This window comes from Carica papaya, chromosome 9, assembly GCF_054855325.1.
Source record: "Carica papaya isolate Zhongbai chromosome 9, ASM5485532v1, whole genome shotgun sequence".
In the NCBI taxonomy this organism is placed as follows: domain Eukaryota; kingdom Viridiplantae; phylum Streptophyta; class Magnoliopsida; order Brassicales; family Caricaceae; genus Carica; species Carica papaya.
In genome coordinates, this window is record NC_142317.1 from 2,321,414 (window position 1) to 2,339,674 (window position 18,261).

General features: G+C 33.6%; 1 protein-coding gene across 1 annotated transcript; it reads left to right on the forward strand.

Annotated features, from left to right (window-relative positions):
• The first annotated feature begins 6,310 nt into the window (after window positions 1-6,310).
• BIM1 (basic helix-loop-helix (bHLH) DNA-binding superfamily protein) lies at window positions 6,311-13,860 on the forward strand. Its single transcript, XM_088211232.1, has 12 exons — window positions 6,311-6,680; window positions 6,857-7,285; window positions 7,442-7,519; window positions 8,907-9,284; window positions 10,114-10,213; window positions 10,303-10,430; window positions 10,732-10,843; window positions 11,032-11,101; window positions 11,197-11,292; window positions 11,398-11,852; window positions 12,516-12,645; window positions 13,196-13,860. Exons 2-12 carry the CDS (start codon window positions 7,249-7,251, stop codon window positions 13,298-13,300), a joined length of 1,689 nt encoding a protein of 562 aa, XP_088067358.1. The 5' UTR covers window positions 6,311-6,680; window positions 6,857-7,248; the 3' UTR covers window positions 13,301-13,860.
• The last annotated feature ends 4,401 nt before the right edge of the window (window positions 13,861-18,261 follow it).

Genomic DNA, 18,261 nt, shown 5'->3' on the forward strand with positions numbered 1-18,261 from the left:
CGGACAAGCAGCAACAAATCCGGGATAATTGAATCAGCTGACCAAACACGATTTAGTGACAAGTCAATTTATAAATTAATTTCTCAATGTTTCCAAGTTTCATTTATTTTATCGGTACAATAAATAATTTATTTCCCTACTAAAAACTTTGATATCTTAACTTAATATAGATTTAAAAATAAATAAATTTTAATTTTTTTTTTTTCTATACATAGTCTCAATTAATTTCTACCCTTTAATTTATTATGATTATTTTAATGTCGATTTGTTGATATTTGGTAATGTTTCAAATGGGTTGGATTTGGTTTTATAAATATCTGCTATATATATTTATATAAATAAATAAATAAATAAAATATATTATATTTATTTAATTACTAAATATTATTATATATATAACAAGGAGGATGATTTTGAAATTCTAAATTAGTTTATGGGCCAAAAGCAAGAAAAATAAAATCTAATGGGCCTAATAGTAAAAGTATTTCCAAAATCTCAAAATCAAAATCCACCCCAAAACATTTGGACCCATTTGTCCATAAAAGGCCCCGTCTCTATTCATAGAAGCAAAATACCGATAATTTAAGGGGCATATCGGTAAATAATAGAATATTTAGGGATTTAAAAAACAATGCAATAGTTCACGTGACGGAAGCACGTGACGATGCCATGTCATCAAGGGGCCCCACTAAGTGACCCAGAAACGATAGGTCACTCGGGGGTAACGAAGAGAGCACATGCCCCCACTAAGTGGGTTTTATTTATGGGCCCAACCTTTCACTTTTTCCTTAAATTTTTTTTTTAATTATTATTTATTGTCCAATTGGCTATAATTTGTGGGGTCCACTTTTGCTTCCCCAACGTGACACCGTCACGAGACAGAGAAAAAAACGCACCGCTTCGTCTTCCAACACGTGCTATCACGCACCGTTTCGTGTTGGTCTTATATCATGCTTCGTTCCAATTCTGCCCCTACTTTTCCTTTTTATTCCAATTCTGCGCGTGCATTTGTGATCAGCATTATTTAATTATATTTTGTTTAATACGTTAACATTAAATTATTAATTATCAGTTATAATTTAGATTAAAATAAATTTTTAATTAAAATTACAGAATTATATAATTAATATTTAAAAAACTAACTCAAAATGCCGCCTCTAATTACTATACATATAAGCTGTATGTGTATATCTGAAAGTACATATGTATTTAGACGTTGTAAATATGTTATATATATATATATAATATCTAACTACCTCCCTAAACTGTGTATATATATATATGTACCTTCGATGTGTATACATAAGGTGTATATATTAGAAAGGCGGTGGGGTATATATACAAATATAATATTGTGTGTGTGTGTATATACATATATATATAAGTACTTCCTTTGGAAGCTTTTTATGCAGCATTCATTGAGAGGAAGGAGAAAAGGTGTGGATGGGCCGGGCAAGACTTGAGTTTAATCGAAACGCAGACGGTGTGATTTGTTTCTTTTGTTATTTTACATAAATGCATTAATCTTTTAATAATTATTTTCTCTATTTTTTATTTATTCATAATTAATGATATTATTATATTTTTAATTGCAAACTCATAATTTTACATATTTAATAATAAATATTGAATTATTACTGACGAATTGGGTTAAAAAACCTTACCATAATTTCATTTTTGAATTTCGATGTTGATATATTCAAGATTTTTGGATTTACTTTCCCATATCGATATTGGTATATTCAAAATTTCCTATTTTGTTTATATATATAAAAACAATACAAGACTCACGTGCTTAAAATTCTTCAATAATAATTTTTTTATTTTGTCCTGTGAAAAAGCTATTAACATGACAAATCAAAACAAGGGGAACATGGCAATTGTTGCACGTAACAAACGGAAGAAAACGGACGCCAAGTAACCGTAAAACCGTTGACAGAAATAATAACGACGTCAACGAGGATAAAGCGAGGGACTTGACGGGCGTCAGACGAGGTGATGGGAGAAGGTGGATCCCACCGCACGCGAGCCGGCAGGCAGTGTGGCAGATCAACGGCAGGGAATGGGCGCACGTGACTTGCTGCTCCCCTCTCACGTGCTCTACGTACGCCCACGTATTTGAACAAGTCACCAGTCATCCCCTCACCACCTCTCTCTACGGTCACGTCACGTAATGTTGTATTGGTATGCATATCACATGGCGAATTATTTATTTATAAATGAATTTTTATAATTACTAATTATACTTATTTTTTAAATAAATGCAATTACATACGTAATTTCGAATATATAATTATTATAAAGAAAATAAAAAAAATATAGATATATTTTTTTTTCAAAAAAGAAGGTGGTAATTCATTATCTTTTTTAGAATAGAAAAAGGGAGAGGAAAACGGGATCGTGTAATATTTGTGGGACCCGCAATTATAGAACGGTGAGTTGGCCACGTGATATGGGAGGCTGAGGATGTGGTGGGCAGACATTTTTAATCACGTGATGCGATGCGGATTCCGCGGGGAAACTGACACCTGTAAATTTGAATAATAATTAAAGGTAATTTTAATTTAATTAAATAATAAATAAAAGCGTATTATCCTAAGACACGCGAAAAAGAATAGATTGTTAACTGATCCCTAAACGGATTCCCCTTAACAAGAGAATGTCCATGTTACCGGGAAACTCTGTTACCACCTTTTTAAAAAATATATAAAAAAATAAAAATATATTTTTTAAAGTTTATATATGTTATATTAGTATTTCGTTCGTTAATGTCTTAATTAATACTCAATAATGGAGATTATGGATAAGTACATTTATTTATAGGCTAATTACGGTTGTTGGAGTATAATTATTTAATGAATAAATACAAATGTCAAACAACCCACCCAACTTGATAATTTAATTAAACCCAAACAAGCACTTACCCATGAATTATAATTAGATTATTTAAATTTTAACTAATTATATATTTACCTTGCACTTAAGGGGAGTATGAGTTAAAGTTTGTGGATGGGGACGAGGAGAGAGTTAGGTTGGGCCAAAATCCTAAATAGTGAATGTAAGTCGTCCTTTTGTGAAAATTGCACGTGAGTTGCTGGGTCAACTCACGTGGCCCACCAGCTACATCCGTGACGACAACCGTGAAAATGACCTCACATCGCTTTTCACGTTACTCTCTCTCTCACCCTCTATTGCAGTCAGTCACGTGACTTCCGGTACAATTCAAACTTTACCAACACACAACAAAACAACCACTATACACCATTATTATTATTACTGTTTTACGGTATCAAGTAAATATATATGTATATATATATTTTTTACATTTGTAAAAGTAAATAGTAAAAATTACATTTTTTTGAATAATATATAATGGAAAAAATATTTTATTATTATTATTATTATTATTGTTTTTTTTTTTTTACTTTACGTGTAAGGTGAAAACTTTGATATTAAATGGTTTAATCCTTTTGACGGTTGAAGAATGAAAAAGAATATCACCTAATGCCCACAAGAAAAATAAATGAAACTTGAGACTTTCAAAGCTTAATTATTCAATATAACATAATATAATATATATATACATATAGAGGAGAATGTGATTAAGTCTACGTTTATCAAACGCATATTCATTGAACCTCTCACATGCAAGTACCAAAAGCAAAAGGAAGTCCAATTAATAACATAGTTTTAGAATAATTAATACGATACTTTAACCCTTAAAGAAATAAATAGTAAATTATTTTAATTATCGAATCATTAGTCATACATATATATATATATTATAATTGGCTAATAATTTTTTAACTAAAATTAATTTAATTATCTTGAATTTTGGCCTTTTATTATTATTATATACTTCTATTTTATTTTTACATAAACAATAATTATTTTAAAAAATAATTTATTTTTATTTTTTAACATTCTATAGGGTATGAAAATTATAAAACGTAATATATATATATATATATACGCGTTAGTTATTACTAAAACAATATTTAATGAGAGAAAAAATAAGTAATGGACGTGCATAAAGTATGGAGAGGTGGTTTGCATCTAATAACCAAAAAAGCATATATGTATGTTCCCTTAACTCCTATCAATAATATCCAATTTAAATCAAGAATTAGTGGCTCAAATTAATACATTAATATATTTATACATAAAGGGTTTATTCTATATATTTGCTTTTAATATTATATGGTTTTTAAAGGCAAAGAAGTAGCGGTGCCATTTACACACACCTACATATATATATATATATAACATAGCTACATAGGTAGAGTGGAAAAAGGTGATATAATTGATAAATTAAATTGAGAAAATGTGATTTACAAATTGGAGAGCCATGTTCTTCGCAATATACTTATATATAATTAAGAAGATGCAAATAATTAATTAAATAATTAATACTAATTAATTAATTGATCAAAAAGATACTGTCACGCCAAGCTGTTCCTTCATTGTATCTATGCACATAGGTAAGTGAATGGCCGCAATGATTGTCGGATTTAAAGAAATATAATGCTTTTTTTTAGCATGCTTTGTTGATTAATTAAGTTAATTAAGTTTTTAATTGAGAATTATCTTATAAAATATAACGTATTAAATCAGAACCAATTTTTATGAGGATTATACGAAGATTTTGGGTAAATAAAAGAGAAAATGTAAAATGGCGAATGAAGTTTTTTACTTGGAACCCAATTTTCCAAATTATGTTTGAAATATTGTTTTAAATAAAATTTAAAACAATATTATAAAAATGTTTTGAAAATACATTTTTTAAATTTTATCCCACGACAAAAAAAAATATTTCACGAAATATTATTTTTTAATAATGCTTAATTAACTAAAATTAAATTAAACACTCACGATTTTCTTTATACATTTTAATAATATAAATAAATTATTATCATGAGCAAAAATACTCAAACCCGGCGGGGGAATCAAAGGACACATGGGGTGTGGGCCCACAATCGAAAGGAATAAATTAAAGCTACGAAATATACTACACTCGAGTTCATACACAACTAGTGCGAACACCACTTTCTAACCATTAGATCAAAAAGTGATTAAAATATTTTTAATCTAACGACTAAGAGCTCGGGCACACAATACTGTTTATGAGCACGATATACGTTATAATAAAACTAAAATAAAGTCCCGCGTTTCGCGGCACTTCTAAAACTACCCGCGCCTTACACTTTCACTAGCACGGCTTTCGCACGTGTCTTTTCTTCCTTTACCCCCAACATCCCCTGCACTGAACTCTCTCCATCTTACAGACCAGCTCAGTGACTCCCTCTCTCTCTCTCTCTCAACTGTTACACAAACGTACACACATATATATATATAGGGTGTGTGTGTGTGTGTATGTATTATTTTAAAGTAATAAAAAATGAAAAACAGTAAGCAATTAAGGTTTGATTTGGATAATAATCGGGATCTGTGCTCTAATCATCAGCTGTAAGTCATTATTATTTTATATTATTTATTTGTAATTATGGTTTTTGTGTGTTAAATGAAGTTATTATCCTTTCTGGTCAACGGGAAACTGTGTCAGGTCAACCCTCAGTTTCACACCTGCACTGCATGCCTCTCACGTGACCAGTCTGTCAACATTTTCCTTCCCCCCTAAATTCAATTAATTATATATTTTATTTTTAGCTAATTACAAACAATTAATTTGGGTTCAAAATATTGGATAAGTTTATTAAAAATTAATTTTCTTTGAAATTGTTAGACTAAGTTTATAAAAAAATATAATATTTTATCGAATTTAGTGGTACATAAAATTGTAAAATTTGATTTTATATAAAATTTAACATCTGCTTAATGAAATTTTAAATATATTATTTTCCTTGTTTAACAAATAAATAAAATATCCCAACAGAAATATCTACCATATTTTATTAACAATAAAATATTTAATAATAAAAAATAAAATTATATTTCATATTTGTTTAATAAAATAAATTTTAGAATTATTAGTTTTAGTTATTATCTATTTTAATTTTTTTGTAATAATAATATTATCACATGCAATATATATTGTTAATAATAAAAATGATAATTATTTTTCATTAACCAATCATAGTAAAATTAATAAAAATAAAAAATAATTAAGCATAATTTTTAAAGAAAACAATAGATAACATACATCATAGTCATAGATAATGCAATGCGATTGGCGGACGGTGCCATCAAACGTGCCGTTAATGTGACATCAGATTCCGTCCGTTCCCGCCGCAACGTCGTTAGAGAAATGTCGTTTAATGATATAACGGAAGCAAAGCATTGAAATTTGTTAAACAGAAAGCCAATAGCTGTTTAAAAGATCTAAGCTAAGCAACACATTAGAGAGAGGTAGAGCGAGAGAGCCAAGAGTTTTTCTCAGACCCATAACCATGGTTCTTGTTTCACGAGAAAGAATAATATAAAAGACACTAAGCGGCTTCAACACAGAGAAAGGAAGGAGAAAGAGGAGGAGGAGAGAAGAAAGATATTTTTGGTCTATTTTCCAATCAGACTTCCAACACATTTTTCTACTCTCTCTCTTTCTGTATGTCTACCTCTGCGGAATTTGATCTCACCAGAGAGTTTCTCTAGTCTGTATCTTTTCAGAATTATCTTTCTGTCGGTTGAAGGATTCAGGAACTGTTTCTATACGTGATATTCTGGTAATTCGGATCGCAGGTTCATTTGTTTTTAAATTTTTTATTCTAGTTTTACAGTCGATTTGAATTCAGCTGGACTAACTGTTCTGAATCTTTTTGGTACCTTGTTTTGACTTAAAACGGTGAATTATGGATTAACAGCACGTTTTATTATTTTTTTTTGGTAATTCCGTTGTTAGATTGCTTCAAATCTGCGATTTCAAGGTCTAGACAGTTGATTTACCTCGGGAAGCCGAATTCAGTGGTTTAAGAAATTTTTCGGGAAAGTCAATTTACGGAAAGTTTGTCAAGGAAATCAGTTTTTCGAGGTTTTCTCTTCCGTCGGCTTTTTTCCAGCTGAATTGTTATCGAGGAAGTGAATGCGCCTCCGATCTCAGCCGGAGGCGCAGTATCTGTAAAGATAACGGAGTTTGCTCTCTCTATAGGAAGCAGATCTGAGGAGGAACTGGACATCCAATTCTGCAATTTGCCTTCTCTGTGAAATTCTGAGAATCCACTAATTCGGGAGTTAATCACTGAATTTTCACAGAATTCTTTTATTTGGGTCCAAAAGAAAAATTCGCAGCTGGAGATGGAGCTTCCTCAATCCCGTCCTTTTGAAGTCGAAGGTAATAATATTTTGGAGAAATTGATTTATTTACTTGTTTTTTTTACGTGTTACAAAAACTTGATTGGCGAAACAAAGCAACAAAAACATGCTGTTAATGCTGTGAGGGAGTGAGTGTTTCCAAGAAAAAAACTTTAATTATAAGCTTTTTCTACAGGGAGGAAACCGACGCATGACTTTCTATCACTGTACAGTCATTCAACTGTCCAGCAAGATCCAAGGCCACCTTCTCAAGGTAAATCAACTCATTCGTTTTCTCTCATTTAAGATCCCAAAAAAGCTGGTTTCTTCTTTTCTGTGTGTGTATTTTTTTTTATTCAAAATTACTGCTATAATTTATCTGAAGAGTTAAGATGTATATTTTCCCCTAAAATTCTGTAAACTGTCATCTTATAAGTCGATGATGAGCGGAAGGAAGAAGAAAGGGAAGAAGTAAATAATGGAAAAAAAAAAAATCTTAAATTAAGGGATCACTGTTTGTGTGTGCACGTGACTAGCAATATGAATCATGGATCTGGACCATGAATTTCGATGGGCCATAATGAAAGTAGGCTGCCAAATCCGAAAAGGAAAGGGGTTTAGAGTTCCGCAATCGGTACCATCGGATTGGTTTTGATGGGACCCGGGAGGAGAGTTAGACATTGATTTGACGAGTCACATGATTAACATCAGGCTTTAGGCAGTTGATCTTGTAATACGCACGCGCGTCACCTACTTGTGAACATATGATGATAATCATAAACCCAGAACGCTAGAATTGTAGGGGACGCTTACTTGCCCAAATTGGGCCAATCGTAGTTATAAAAGTCGATTGAATTGAACTGTTCACCCGTGCATCCTTTTTATGGGAATTGCAAAAACCAGAAAAGTTGAAAAGGAAACATAACATCCTCTGCAATTCTTATTAATTGCTTTCCATTTATGTTAAACTGTACTGTGGCCCTAATGTTAGACGCTTTTTTAATTACATTTTTAGTATTACAAGTTAAACAACTGATGCAGTGAAAGAGAGAGGAAACTGTCGCGAAGTAAATTTTCCCGATGTGCATGATTTGGTTCATTGCTTTTTTCAATATTCTTTTTTGCTTGAGAAAGTTAATGCCAGATATAGCCCAACCCTATCCACTACTGACCTTTGTTTCTACAATCATAATATCGACTTATATTCATTAATCTTTGCCCTCCACAACTTTATGGTGCTCTGATTAATCATGATGGCATAGACAAAATCATATTTAATTCATAGTCACGTTCACTTCTACCAAGTCTACCTAGCACGTTTAGATCTAAATAATCTCTCTCTCTCGCTCTCTCTCTCTCTATATATATATATATGTGTGTGTGTGTATATATATATATATATAAAATCCAATAACACCCTCTTATAGTAATTATATATGCCATTTATTTCGTAATTTATATGATACGTGCATGGCTCAATTAATTCAAAGATCTTGTCCAACTAGAGAGTGTTTAGTATCGTGAAAAAGAATTAAGCTTAGATTTCTAAAGCCCAAGGGATGAAGACATGGTAATTGATATTATTTCTCTTCTCAAAGAGTACCATACGGTCTAGCTACCACTGAACAAGGTTTTCTGTTTTCTTCGTGTCTGGAACACAGGTGCTAACTACCTGAAAACACATGATTTTCTACAACCACTGGAACAGGTAGGGAACACAAATACCAAGGAAGAAACCGGCTCTGAGATATCAACTTCTGAAAAACCGCCGCCGCCGGCCCCACCTCCTCCAATGGAGCACATTCTCCCTGGTGGAATTGGAACCTACAGTATAAACCACATTTCTTATTTCAATCAAAGGGTTCCGAAGCCCGAAGGGACAGCATTCCCGGCAGCGCAGGCAAGTAGTAATGAGAGAAATGATGAGAACTCGAATTGCAGTTCTTACACGGGAAGTGGTTTCACTCTTTGGGAAGAATCTACTTTGAAGAAGGGAAAGACAGGGAAGGAGAATGCGGGAGAGAGACCCATTTTGAGAGGTAAATTTTTGTTTTGCTGTTTTAACTTTTTTGCTTTATGCAGCATGGTTAGCATTTGTCTTGAAATATTAATGCATGAGCATTATACGTACTTCCGCTGGAAAATTCCAAGATTCGGTTATCATTCATTCCTCTTGCATGTGCATGCAAAAGCATCACACCAGAAAGTCACCCATGTGAAGAAAGTAGCGTTGAGTGACCTCATTTACGAATTTGTAAGATCGTGTCTTTAGTACAGATAATATATATTGAGGCTTGTGTACTAACGTGCGTGAAAAGCCAAGTAACACCGACAGATTATTTACTAGTTTGTAGATTTCGGCGAAACAAGAAGTCAGGAAACATAGGGCATATTATAGCAGGTTGCCTACAATAATTTTTGGAGTAGTTTATGGTGTGGTAGCTTACAGGGTGGTGCTAAAAAAATTGTAAAATCCTTGAAGTGTACTTCAATTAATGCGTACACTTAATTGACTCTGGGTTCTGAACTTCTCGTGATATTTTTTAATTTATGGAATCATCCATATTAACACGACGACGTGTAATCAACATATACTATAAGCGTTACAAAGGAAATTTTAAACTTTCAATTATTAATGGCCTCTGCAGCGGCCCAGTTTTTTGGAAGTGTGTCCGTTACATGGGCCGGTTCTTCAATATTCCAGCCCAATTATAGATTTCAGAGCCAGTGCCTGAAGCCCAATTCCTATAGGCACTGGTAGTGAAACGCAAAGAATGTGAAAAGCAAAAAGGAAAAATATTTACGAGTTAAAAAGCAATTAAAAGAAAAAAATATAGCTTACTTTTTCATTTTTTTGGCGGTTAACAGAAGCGGCGGGGAAGGTAGCGCAGTGGACGACGTCGGAGCGGCCGTCACAGTCGTCGAGTAATAATCATCGAAACAGCTTCAGCTCTCTCTCTTCGTCTCGGTAAGACGTTTTCTCTTTTTTCTTCTTTGAAGGTTAGTATTTTGTTCATGTTCATTATGATAGGATTGACGGGTGATTCTGTCAAACAGGTCATCAGCGCAGAAGAGCCAGAGCTTCATGGAAATGATAAAATCTGCCAAAGGAAGCACCCAGGAGGAAGATTTAGACGATGATGAAGAGTTCGTTCTCAAAAAGGAAATATCCACAACCCAGAAAGGTATATTACAGACAAAAACAGGCTCTTGTTGTTGATGTACGCTCTGCATAAATGTCCTGACTTTCTCTTTTTAGACTCTTTTGCAAAAGATATTTTAATTTCCTTACGTTAATATATAAATAAATAGTAGGTTCTTTCTCATTGGCTTAAATTTTTGGAATAATAAACAATTATTTAAAAACTTTTACCCCGTTAATTAAAAAAGTTCCTGCATTTTTTGTTTTGCTTTCAAACGGATCTCATTTTACTTATCCTTGATTTTGGATTTTCCAAAAAGTTTGAGTCTTTGTTTATGTTAAAGGAGAATTGAGGGTGAAAGTGGACGGGAAGAACACTGGTGATCAGAAGCCCAACACACCACGTTCAAAGCATTCTGCGACGGAGCAGCGTAGAAGAAGCAAAATAAATGATAGGCAAGTCCGAAGAAACCGCGTTCCCGAGTTGTTAATCCAAACTACTCTGTTTCCTTTGTTCTAGAATATGCAGCTAGAGAACATGGTGTCGTGGGATACCGTAGATAACTGATTGCTCCTATTCATTTTGACACCTAAAAACAAGATTGATTTTCGCAATTCACTGAAGTTGAATAGCTATCGTGCAGATTCCAGATGTTGAGGGAGCTTATCCCACATAGTGACCAGAAGAGAGATAAGGCATCTTTCTTGTTGGAGGTGCATATTTGTCCTGTGATGATTTATTTTCCCTTCTTCATAAATTTTCTGTTTTCTAATTGTTGGAAGATTGAATTGCTGGCTCTTGCATGTAGGTCATAGAGTACATTCAGTTTTTACAGGAAAAAGTTCAGAAATATGAGGGGTCGTATCAGGGATGGAACCATGAACCAGCGAAACTAATTCCATGGGTACATCGGATTCTTCCCTATTAATTTCTATGTAGATATGTATGGGCATAGTTTCTTTAGCAATCACCAGCTAGTAACCGACTGTGACAATTTTCCTTGAAACAGAAAAATAATCAGCGTGCAGCCGAAGGTTACGTCGATCAGTCTCGGGGTATAAAAAGTGGGTCGGCCCCTGCAGTAGTGTTTGCTTCCAAATTTGATGAGAAGAATGTTGTAGTTTCTCCAACCGTTCCTCTAAGTATGCAGAATCCTATTGAAACAGATATAAGCACAGCTACTACATTGAAAGCAATGGATCACCACCCTGTAATGATAAACAAACCAGTGCCTTCTCCAATGTTCCTACAGCCATGTTTCTCTCCTGTACAAGGTGGTGTATCGGTCGCTCTCCCGAGTAGAATGGCTTCGGATGCAGAGAATACTGCATCTCAGTCTCAGACATTTTCAAGTCACAGCAGGTCATGCAATAATGGGGTTGCTGTGGCTAGTGATAAGCTTAAAGAACAGGGCCTAACAATTGAAGGCGGCACAATTAGTATCTCAACTATATATTCTCGAGGGTAAGTTTTTTAAGCTTATTGTCAAGGGTCTGTTTATATATGTGTGTGTGTGTGTATGTATAAAATGAAATAACAAGTACAGAAAACAAAAAATTCAGAATAATTTTTTCCAACTGTAGGCTCCATTTAGAACATTAAATCATTTTACAAATTTTATTTTATAATTTTACGTGTTTAGACATGCATTTATTTATTAAATTATCTACCAAATGCGAGTTTGTGAACTAGTCAAGAATAAACAAGAACTGTTTTTTTCAAAAAATTTTAAAAACATCATGTTATAATTTTTAAACAACATCCTCGGTTCTACTAATAAACTTTTCATGGTTGACCAATGTTTTTATGTACAAAATCCATATATACATTTAAGAAATTAAAAGTGTTTCCTTATAAAAAACCAACTCTAGAATATTTTGGATGTTCGTATTTTCTTGGTTTCAGAATGTAAATGTATCAATATATACAATCCACATCCTACGATTAAATCAGTAAAATCACCGGATGCTAATGTAATGCAAGAAGAGGACACTTCCTTTAGCTCCATCTTTAAGGCAAATATTGCCCCTGTAGCACATGTTATATGTTAGTGTCCTCTGTTGAAGTTTAAAAAAATTAGTAGTAGCTTCACTGTGCTTTAGTTGATGGCATAAATGGCGTTGACAGGTTGTTAAACACTTTGACACAAGCGCTGCAAGGTTCTGGAGTGGATTTGTCACAGGCCAGCATCTCGGTGCAGATTGAACTTGGGAAGCGAGCGAGGATTCAAACAACTCCACTAATGTCCATGTCTAAGGTTTATTTCCCCTCCATTTCCAAAATTCCTTGCTTGTTGACTTTGGTAACAAACTCTACTCGCACTTCATACAAAATAGTAGGTCAATCTAATAATATTATGCATCCGGTGTATTTGGCATACGCTTTCAAAAGTACCGGAGAATCACACAAGTAGTTAGTAAAACTAGGAAGAAGAATAATTAACCTTGCTGTCTCAAGAAAACGTACAAACAGTGAGTAGCATTAGCAAAGTAATACATAAGAGGTGCTGAGATGTTAGGAAGGTATCGAATCGAAAATTTTGTGAATTCTAGATTCTCTCGGTTGTGGTATTTCTACTCATGTTTAGTTGATTCTGCGCAATTACAAGAGTTTGAATGAATAAGTAGGCAATTGCCCCACAAAAAATGAGTCCCTTTTATACATAAAAATGGTGGAGTAATACCATTTATTAGGGAAAACAACATCAGTATTCCTAGCTGCAGTTTTGAAGCAAATAGACACAGACATTCATATAAACCGGATATTAATCGGATTCACATAATTGTTTTTCTGCATTTTTACTGCAGGATAATGAAATTACCCCTGGCAATCAAGGAACCATTCGTCCTAGAGTTGCAGGTGGTGAAGGCTCTGATCAACCCCTAAAGAAGGCAAAAACAAGCAAAAGCTAAGTTACAACAACTTCAGTATATTATTATTATTTTATAAAATTTTATTGATTCATTTTTTTGGGTAGTTGGCCTAGTTCACATAAGTTATTCAAGGAGAGAGGTGAGAAATCCTATATTGTACATGTGATGGCTTACAGTTCGTTTGGATCCATAGAAATCCTAACGAAATTCCTATGTACCATATAACTTTGATCTTCTACATTTTTTGTTTTTCTTTCTTAAAGAATTCTAATATTCATCACCACAGAGGCTTCCTGCTAATGTTGAGGAGCTGCATATTCATACAAGCCTTCCTTCATGTGAAGTTTTCCTTAAAACTGTTACCATAATCTTTCTGAAATTGTTCCTATTGAACCTAATTTATCTGTCGATGCTAATACCCTATTCGGCTCAAATTTATCATTCGCATTTGAATGTACAAACTTTATTTTTATGGAGTCTGAAGAGGTGATCAGTTTCCAATTGTTTGTGGAAAAAAGACGAGTAGAAAAATATTAATAGTTTGTAAATCAATTTGAAGCACATTTTCTCATGAAATAAATTGCGTATGTTTTTGTTGAGATTTTTTTGTTGTTGGGGGGTGGCTTTGAATAAAAATAAATGATAATTAAGATTAAAAAAAAAAAGAAAAAGAGAATATTTAAATATTTTAGTTAAAAGATTTTTAATTATTAAATTTAAAATCTCCGACTCAAAAAATAGTTATATACGACACAAAAATTCTATAAAATCCTTTTTCTTTAAAAGTCAAAAGAAACGTAAACATGCTGGTATGTGTAATCTCTACTTTTATACTTGTATTTTTGGACCACTGGAAGCTGAAGAACATAAATTTATCTATATATATATATATATATATATTGTAAAGAATCGAAATTAAAAAAAAAACATGTATATATTAAATGTAATATTCTGATTAATTAATTTTAATGTAATTAAAATTAGTGTATAAATATAGTTTTTTAATTTTTTAATTCTTATTTAATATAAAAATGAAGAAAATTAAATAGAAAATGAAATTGAAAATAATTTTAGAAAAAATATGTAAAAATTCGGGTTTTGAGGGTATTTTTGAAAGAAAATTAGAAAATTGGGAATCAAAACGTAATTTTAAAAAATTGTGTCACGTAATACGCACAATCAGCAGCCACGACGAATAGGAGCATGCCACGTGGCAGGGGACGTTGACGCGGTGCCACAGGAGGCCACACTGGCGATCTGCATGTCCGCGATCGAAAGGTCTAGATTTGTTCCCACGCACACAGACGATCCGGATCCGTTTCCTCAAACGCAATCAGATGTTCAGATTTAAACACGATGAACGGTTGAGTTACACTTTCTATTTAAACGTGATCAGACAGCGTAGATCAAATCGCGATGAACTATCCAGATTCACTTCCTATTTAAACGCGATTAAACGGTTCAAATCAAACGCAATGGACGGTTCAGATCAAATCACGTTGGGTATAAATAACCCTATTCACACAAAACTCTAACCCTACCCGCCAGATCCCCCCCCCCCCCCCCTGGAGAAGAAGACCCAGTCGTCGGGAAGGGAGCCGACCGCTGCGCCAGAGCCACTTCCAACTGCCAAAACAGGTAAAAAAAATTTACTTTACTCGAAATTCTATTTTAAATACCCCTATGGCCAAATCGGAGTAAAATGACTAGTGGGTTGGCCGAAAATCGCGGGCAAAGCCCAGCGGTACCGGCCTGGGAAAAAGCAAAAATCGCATCCGATGATGCCCTTTTCGATTCCCATTTCATGTAATTTTTTCACCATTGTAATCACCATTCCTTTCTCTATAGCTTGATTGAAGCAAAACACACAACCGTAAAGGTGAATCAGCAGAGCTGTTGCACTAGAGAACCCCGCCGCTGGTAAGTTTCGATTTTTCGACTTTTTTCGGCCAACTAATGCCCCTTAACGTGTTTTCTTGCATGGATTGATACAAAACCAACCGAAAACAACCAACCCGAGGCAAAAAACTGCCGCGGGCGGTGGTGCCGTTGCTGGGCATGGCGGAGCACCGTGTCAGAATTCTAAAATTAGCCAAAAAGGGTTCCTAACACTGATTTTGGATTTTTTAGGATATTTCTAGGTACTTCAAGCGCGTTTTAATTCCTGAAGGAAAATTCAGGGAACCCGGAGATTGCCAATAGACGCAATCAAAAGTTTAGCATTTCAGACATCAATTTGAGTAAGAATCTCTAACCTTATTCTCTATTATGGAATTGAAGTTTAATTTAAATAATATGGTATTTCGTAAAATTTAAAAAATATTCATAATTAATTATGGGTTACTAATAGAGTCGGAATCGGTTATTTACTATTGTTTGTCATGTTTAACAGATTGCCTGATTTTACAGTTTTTGAATGCATGATAATATACTGAAATTGATATATGCGATTGTATTCCTTTGATGCATGTTTTGCTTGTTTTATGTAATTACAGTTGAATTAGAAAACTGAAAATTAAATGTAAACGAGAAATTATTTGATTAAGTGAATGGATGAAACCGCAATCTTACTAGATATCCTACGAGATGGTAGACAAACTGGGTACATAGGGAACCTTACCGTAAACGTTGTCTCATACCGGACGGGGTATTAAGGCTTGGTAATTTCTCGCTCATAAGACGGAGTGTGGGGACAACCCGTTTTACCTATATACCGGACGGGATATCGAGATTTGGTAATTTGACGTTCATACCGGACGAATTATAGGGGAATCCGTTAATTGAAAATGTTAAAAAAAAAGCGGTTCACGTGTAGTGGTGACATCCCTATGGATCCCTATGGATACCAGTAGACTGATAAAAGAGAAAATTATTATTCCAACTGATTGCATATGAAATTATGATATGTATTATGTTATTGACTTTATAGGTTATTTTTGTAAATCTCGCTACAGTAAGTAGGCGATAAATGATTTTTTTTTTTATGATAAACGAATTTGCTTAATTAAGAGCTCTATTACTTGTTTTTATTATTTCTATCAACTTTTATTTCTGTGTCGGTGAGTAGCGTGATATTCTTACTAGGCTAGTATAGCTTATTCTCTTATTAACTATTTCAAATTAAGATGATCAGAATTCAGAGCTCGATCTACAAGAAGGTTGTGAGTAGGACATTCAGTTTGTTTACTTTTCATTTATTTATTTGGTTATTAGTTGTTCTTTTAGAAGAGTTATTCTCATAAGCCCTATTTAGTACTTTCAGTTATTGTGTAAGGAATGTAAACTCTAACTATTTATTTCACTTCCGCACTAAATTTATAATTTGTCTAATTTGGAGTTTCGGAGTCGTTATATTAAAATAGCGAAAGCAAATAATAATTAAAATTTATATTCCTTACACAGTAAATTAAAGCGTCCAATAGAGTTATGGAAATATCCCTAAAAATAGTTAAAATAATAAAAACAAAAATGAAACTAAAATCCTATAGGGTTAATCTCCACTGGTAACTCTGATGAGGTCTAGGAGATAACTTTTACTCGCAACCCTCCTATTGTTCAAAATCTGAATTTTGGTCTTTTTAATCTAAAATGATTAAATAGAGATATGAACTATACTAACTTAGTAAGAGTATCACACTAATCACTGGTACGAAAAATCGAAGGTTGGTAAAAATTAGAAAATAACTAATTAAGCCATTAATTTAAATACATTCATTTAACATAAAAACCGTTTATTCCATACTTACCGTTATGAGTTCTCAAAATTGACTTACAAAGATAATAACTCAAATAATTTTGTGATCTCATATCCAAGTGAGCAAGAATGACAACTTATTTTTTTACCTGCTTACTGGTACCCTTGGGGGCCTATAGAGATGTCCTCCTACGCGTGAACCCAATATCTAAATTTGTCAATTAACCGATCATCTCCATATCCTGTCCGTTAATGGGTGCCAAATCTACCATCGTCTCGATACCCCGTCTAGTATGAGGGTGAACCATATCTCCTAACTCTTCTGGTATCGGACTCCTCAGCCCCCGTCCAGCTGAGGTAATGTCCACGGTAGAATTTTTCCTATGTACCAGGTCCATCTACCATTTCTCAGGGTATCATGTAAGCTTTTCATGCATAAATTTACATTATCAACCAATCACCAATTATATACTAATATTTCATATTTACAAATCAACAATAAATCATGCAAAGAGATGATATATAAATCAAGAAGACATAATTGGGACATTTATTGCAAAACGAACTAACAAATGAAGACTATGTAGTAGATAAACTAAATAACTGAGAAAATAATTAAAACTAGTAATTTAACCAACACAATATAATAGTAAGTATTTCAAGCAGTATATGAGAAAATAAGCAGTAAACTATGACAAATATACACTGACCGATTCTAGCTCCACTAGTGATCTGTAATTAACGTTAGAGTTTTCTAATTTTCACAAAACATAGCATTAGTGATTATTAAGTTTCAATTTACCGTAATAGGAAAAAAAGTGAGATATTCTTATCCCATACCGGTATCCGAAACACCATACTTTCTACTGCGCCTCCTAATAGTCCTTGAATTTTCTGAATTTTTCATGCGAAAATTAAAACGCCAATCAAGTATCTAAAAATACTCCAAAAGGCCAAAATAGGCGTTTTAAAACCTTTCCGGCCAATTTTAGGATTCCATCATGGTGGTGCTACTGTACTCCAGCGTCAGCTCCGGCGCCCGCAGTGACGGTTCATCTCGGGCTGGCCAGTTTTGATCAGTTTTGCATGTAAACCTGTGAAAGACCAAGTTAGGAGACCTCGATTAATCGAAAAAGGCATAAACACTGAAACCCTACCTACAAAAGATCTCCGGGTGCGATGGCTCCGTTAGTCCTCCGCGGCCGAAGCTCCCTTTTGGCTAACCTGCACCAGAAAAAAATGGTGAACACAATAGTAAAAAAATCACGAAACAGAAATGGAAAGGGGATCATCCGAGAAGGATATG

Excerpts from the sequence above, each read along its gene's own strand:
- BIM1 (XM_088211232.1), top strand. The coding sequence starts at position 7,249 with ATGGAGCTTCCTCAATCCCGTCCTTTTGAAGTCGAAG. Across the intron at positions 7,286-7,441 it reads CCGTCCTTTTGAAGTCGAAG|GGAGGAAACCGACGCATGAC; the intron begins GTAATAATATTT and ends CTTTTTCTACAG. Across the intron at positions 10,844-11,031 it reads AGAAGCAAAATAAATGATAG|ATTCCAGATGTTGAGGGAGC; the intron begins GCAAGTCCGAAG and ends GCTATCGTGCAG.